The sequence below is a fragment of the Colobus angolensis genome, unplaced genomic scaffold, assembly GCF_000951035.1.
Source record: "Colobus angolensis palliatus isolate OR3802 unplaced genomic scaffold, Cang.pa_1.0 Scaffold101, whole genome shotgun sequence".
Classification (NCBI taxonomy): Eukaryota; Metazoa; Chordata; class Mammalia; order Primates; family Cercopithecidae; genus Colobus; species Colobus angolensis.
The window spans coordinates 6,752,267-6,757,222 of NW_012111031.1; the positions used below are offsets into that span (position 1 = coordinate 6,752,267).

The 4,956-nt window shown below is 40.2% G+C and overlaps 1 protein-coding gene across 2 annotated transcripts in view; it reads right to left on the bottom strand.

Annotated features, from left to right (window-relative positions):
- Positions 1–4,956, bottom strand: part of COG3 (component of oligomeric golgi complex 3) — a 76,706-nt gene that overhangs the window by 32,162 nt on the left and 39,588 nt on the right. For both annotated transcript variants that reach the window (XM_011940000.1, XM_011940009.1), the window contains exon 14: positions 1,523–1,628. In XM_011940000.1, coding sequence (XP_011795390.1) covers positions 1,523–1,628 — 106 coding nt within the window. The remainder of the gene's footprint in view (positions 1–1,522; positions 1,629–4,956) is intronic.

The following is a 4,956-nucleotide window of genomic DNA, read 5'->3' on the forward strand; positions in this document are numbered from 1 at the left end:
GCCTCCCAAAGTGCTGAGATTACAGGCGTGACCCACTGCACCCAGCCTAATTTCCATTCCTTATATCATACCAAGTCTTGGAGATCTGGTGTGAATCTTACACAATTACGGCACACTCAGACTAGCCACATTTCACATGCTCAATGGCAGTGGCTACCATAATGGACAGTACATCTTCTAGAACCATATAATACAGACCCTCTCAGTTGTTCCACATGGACCTTATTCAACCCTCACATCTGAGGTGCCATCAAATTCTACTGATTCAAACTTCTAACCATATCCCTCATCTCTGTATTTCTCTCTATCGCCCCAACACCATCCTGGTTCAAACCACCTTTATCTTTCAAATGGCAACCTGATTAGTCTCTACAGTTCTGCCAATAATACCTCATTGTAATGCCAGTAATAGGTTAAAAAGTAGGCTTTAGCGGGGAAAGAGAAAACGCACAAGGCCGGGGTTGGCAAGAGAGAAATGTACTCTCATCTCTCCAGGACTCATAAAGAAGTATACTAGGACATGGTATGGGTTCTATTGCAGAGGAGGAAATTTTAGCCCTCTGTGGGGTCCTCCCTCCTACAGAGTAAGCGTGATAAAATGCTTTGTCGCATGGGCAATATCCAGCTGCTTGGCAGTCCGGATTCAGTGTAACAACTGTTTGTAGAGTAGACTCAGAACACCTGACGATGCCCTTCACCTGGGGATCTTGAAGTAGCTGGGGCTCTTTAAAGCCCATGGAGTTACAGTACCCACCCTCCCAGTCGTCCCATGGGGAGCTGAGCTTTAGGGCCACTCTTATAGGTGGGTGAGGAGGGGATGGCTTATTTCCCATCTAGCTTGCTGTCTAGGTCCCTAATGAGGATCCAGGGTGATTCTTGGGACAGTTTTGCTCCTTGTATAACATGTACCCTCGTCCAAGCCATCCCATACAACTGTGTCAATATTTTACTCTAGTCCCAGACACTCAGTATGTTCACAAAATGCAAATCTGATGGTCCATGACACACTATGCTAGCTAGAAGTCCAAAGACCATGAGACTATCACATGACATCTATCCCAATCTAGCCTATTTTACCTGCTCCTTCCCCACATACAACCTGGGCTCAAACATACCAAATCACTTGAATTATGCAAAATAGCCATGGTTTTCCATTCCTGCATGTCCTCCTACATTCTATTCTATCTTAAACAAACTTACTTCACCTGGCTCTCTCACACTCTTCATAAATACACTATAGCTCTCAGACACCACACCCCACACTGAGCCCACCTTCCCACACTCAGAGCTCATCTCCCTTCATAAATTTCATGCCCCTCATCCATGGTCCAAGGGCACCCTATGCAAACCATCAGCATCTCACTCACCACTGAATTCTGTCTGTGGCTTGGCAATCTCCCCCCAAGAAAGTTGGGCTCCTCAAAGGCACAAGTTGTTTTTCATGCCTGGGACAGGATAAGTCCTCAATAAAGGTTTATTAACCCAAATGAATAAGGCTGGCAGTTAAGACATCATAACATACCAGATTTTGTCAGACTGGTAGACTCTCCTTCTTCTAAGTGAACATCTGAAAATGAAGCTTCTGAAGGTACCTTCTTCTGTTCATCTTTCAAACTCTGTGCAATTTGCTGTATAAAGAAATCAAAAGGAATGTTAGCGTTTTCAGCAGTGTTTGGCAACATGAACAAGTTCTTTATACAAAGTATATACGTATATATTTTTTTGTTTTCCAATTTGACATTTGGAAACTATTCAGATTTAAGACTGGATACATTCTGAATATCAGAAATGTTTTTGTTCAAGTAACTGGCCAATCCAAATAACAGGCTTTTTCTTTATGTGATAATAGCTACAGTACGCTATTTTTGAAACAGATAATTTTTAAAAATTAGCACGGACTCACTGCCTAAAGAATAACATGCAGTATACAAAGGACACCAACTACTAAATTAGTAATGAAAATCCCACTAATTTGCATTAATTATAAAGGTGGAAATACACAGAAATGAAGACCTAACAGTCATCTAGTTACTGAAAAAAAGAATGGCCAGTCATAAAAATGAGACAATGGACTTTGGGAATTCAGGGGTAAAGACTGGGAGGCAGGTAAGACATAAAAGACTCCATATTGGGTACAGCGCACACTGCTTGGGTGACAGGTGCACTAAAATCTAAGGAATCACCACTAAAGAACTTATTCATGTAACTAAAAACCAACTGTACCCAAAAAAACTATTGAAATTAAAAAAAAAAAAAACGAATGGCCAGAGAATTGGTTAGGAAATAGACTCCCTATCACACAGGCCAGTTCACTCACTCTGCGTGTAGAAATTGGAAAGTACAGCTAATCCCTAAACAGCAAGCAGATGTCACAGCCAGACCACTCTTTTTTTGAGGCAGAGTCTCGCTCTGTTGACCAGGCTGGAGTGCAGTGGTGTGATCTCGGCTCACTGCCAGCTTCGCCTCCCAGGTTCACGCCATTCTCCTGCCTCAGCCTCCCAAGTAGCTGGGACTACAGGTGCCCGCCACCACGTTCGGTTAATTTTTTGTATTTTTAATAGAGACGGGGTTTCACCGTGTTTGCCAGGATGGTCTCGATCTCCTGATGTTGTGATCCGCCCGCCTCGTCCTCCCAAAGTGAACCAGACCACTCTTATACCCCAGTCCCTCACCAAAAGAAAAAAAAGTAAGCATATTTACTGCAAGTGGTTATCCTTAAGCCAAAAGGTCTACTACACACGGGAGCTTCCAGGATACAGGCCATGTAATGACTGAATAAACATATCAAATATACCGCTAAATTACACTAGGAGGGGAACATACAGAAAACTGTATCACCTAACATCCTATCAGATACAACAATTAAAACAGGCATTCTTATCTATAACACAAAAACTGATATTCCTAATGAAGGCCAGGAGGGGAGGAAAAGGAGGGAGCACCACTCCCAAGATGAGGCTCAGAAACAGACCTAGTCTTCGTCATACCTGCTTTGTGGCCCTCAAAATCAAGGCAGCTCCTGCGAATGGACCACCCATCTGCTCCCTGTTGTAATCCGCAATACCAAGACAGATAAAGATAATTCCTGCTATGGACCACCGAAAAGAAACAGCCCCCACTGCCTGCCCTAAAAGGGAATCTGATCCCTGCAAGGTTGATTCTGCATATTATTTAAAAAGTAACAACATATAAATAATACAACCAGCCAAAATGCAGTAAGTTTAAATAGAAGTCAGAGGAAGAGATGTGAGTTTAGGAGAACATCCTTAAAATAGGTAGGGGCATATTTCCAGCCTGTTAACTTTAAAACCAACATACCTATTATTACACATTTATCCACCTAGGCATTGAAATAAATTAGGTTAAGTCAAAATGCTGGTGAGGATGTGGAGTAACAGGAATGATCTAGTATACACACGTATTTCTATGCTGTCATCTGAGAGAGCTTAAAAGCAACAATACCCCTGCAGTAACGAGCACACCTAATGCCCAGATCTGTTTCTAATACCATCCTTCAATAAAGGAGCCAGCACTCCTTGAAGAAATGGTTGATTCTAGGACAGAGGCAGGAAATACATTGATGCACCTGAAGTTCTTATAGTGCCAGGAAGTAAGGAAGTTCTCAAAATAAAAAATCTACATAAATGAGTATGTCAAAAGGACATAGGAGCCAACTGAGAGAGCTCCCAGTGGTGAAAGCTGGAGCAGCAAAATAAGTACCAGTGAATTATAACCCAAAGTATGAATAAATATCCGTAAGTCCACACTGACATCAGTAAGTGACTGAATCAACAAATTGGAAAAAGAGACAAATCTCCCTTACAGAAAAATTCAAAGTATTTATATAGATACTTTGCTCTCAAAAAAGGTAGAGCACAACCCACTCCTTAAACATGGGTTACACATGGGACTTCCTTCCAAAGAGTACAGTGTGGAAAGTGGGGAAGAGGAATAACTGCACGGTGGCGAAACCTGACAGCACCACTTCAGCCAGATGGTCAAGTTCAATATCAACAATGAACATTCATGTTGAAAGGCTGTACCCTTAATATGATGTAATAACAATGGCATTTTACACCACTGTGGTTTTCCTCCCAAAAACCCAAAACACTAGTCTAATCATAAGGACAACATCAGACGAATTCCAACAAAGGGGCATCGTATAAAAAGCTGAAATACTCATGACAACACTATAAACCAGTTCTCAACACTGCTAAGTCATCAAAAACAAGAAAAGTCTGAAAAATTGTCACAGACAAAAGGAGCCTAAAAAGACATAAAAACTAAGTGCAATGTGGTGTTATACATGGGATCCTGGAATAGAAAAAGACCTGAAAAACACTAAGAAAATCTGAATAAACAATGGACCTTAGTAAACAAATACCAATGAATCACTACTGGTTCATTAATTGTGGCAAATGTATCATACCAATAGAAGATCTTAGTAATAGGAGCAACTGAGTGCAGGGTATATAAAAACTCTGTACTACCCTCTCAATTTTTCTGTAAATCTCAAACTCTCTTAAAATATAAAGTCTATTTTAAAAATAAAAATAAAAGAAATTAGGACATTTGACATCCAAGAAAAGCCGTGTAAATAGAAATAGGATAGTATCTGAGCCACATCTGACAACTTTTACGACACAGATTGGCACTCTGTGACAAAAGATACGCTGATGAATACAGGATACACTTAGGAAGAAACGATATTCAATCTATTTTCCACAAATATTTAAGTCTACAGTTCTTGATATAAACTAATTAAGCGAGATTAGTGTATAGACCTGGCAAAAATTAGATTACATTTTTTTAAATTTAATAGCTTACAGATTTCTCAAGACTGTATTTCTTTAAAATATGTTAGAAACATGATGACTTAGCAAAATCATTTTAGGGGACATTTTTTAAATTCACTAGCACCAAAACTGCCTTTGGAATTTTTCAAATAAAATAATC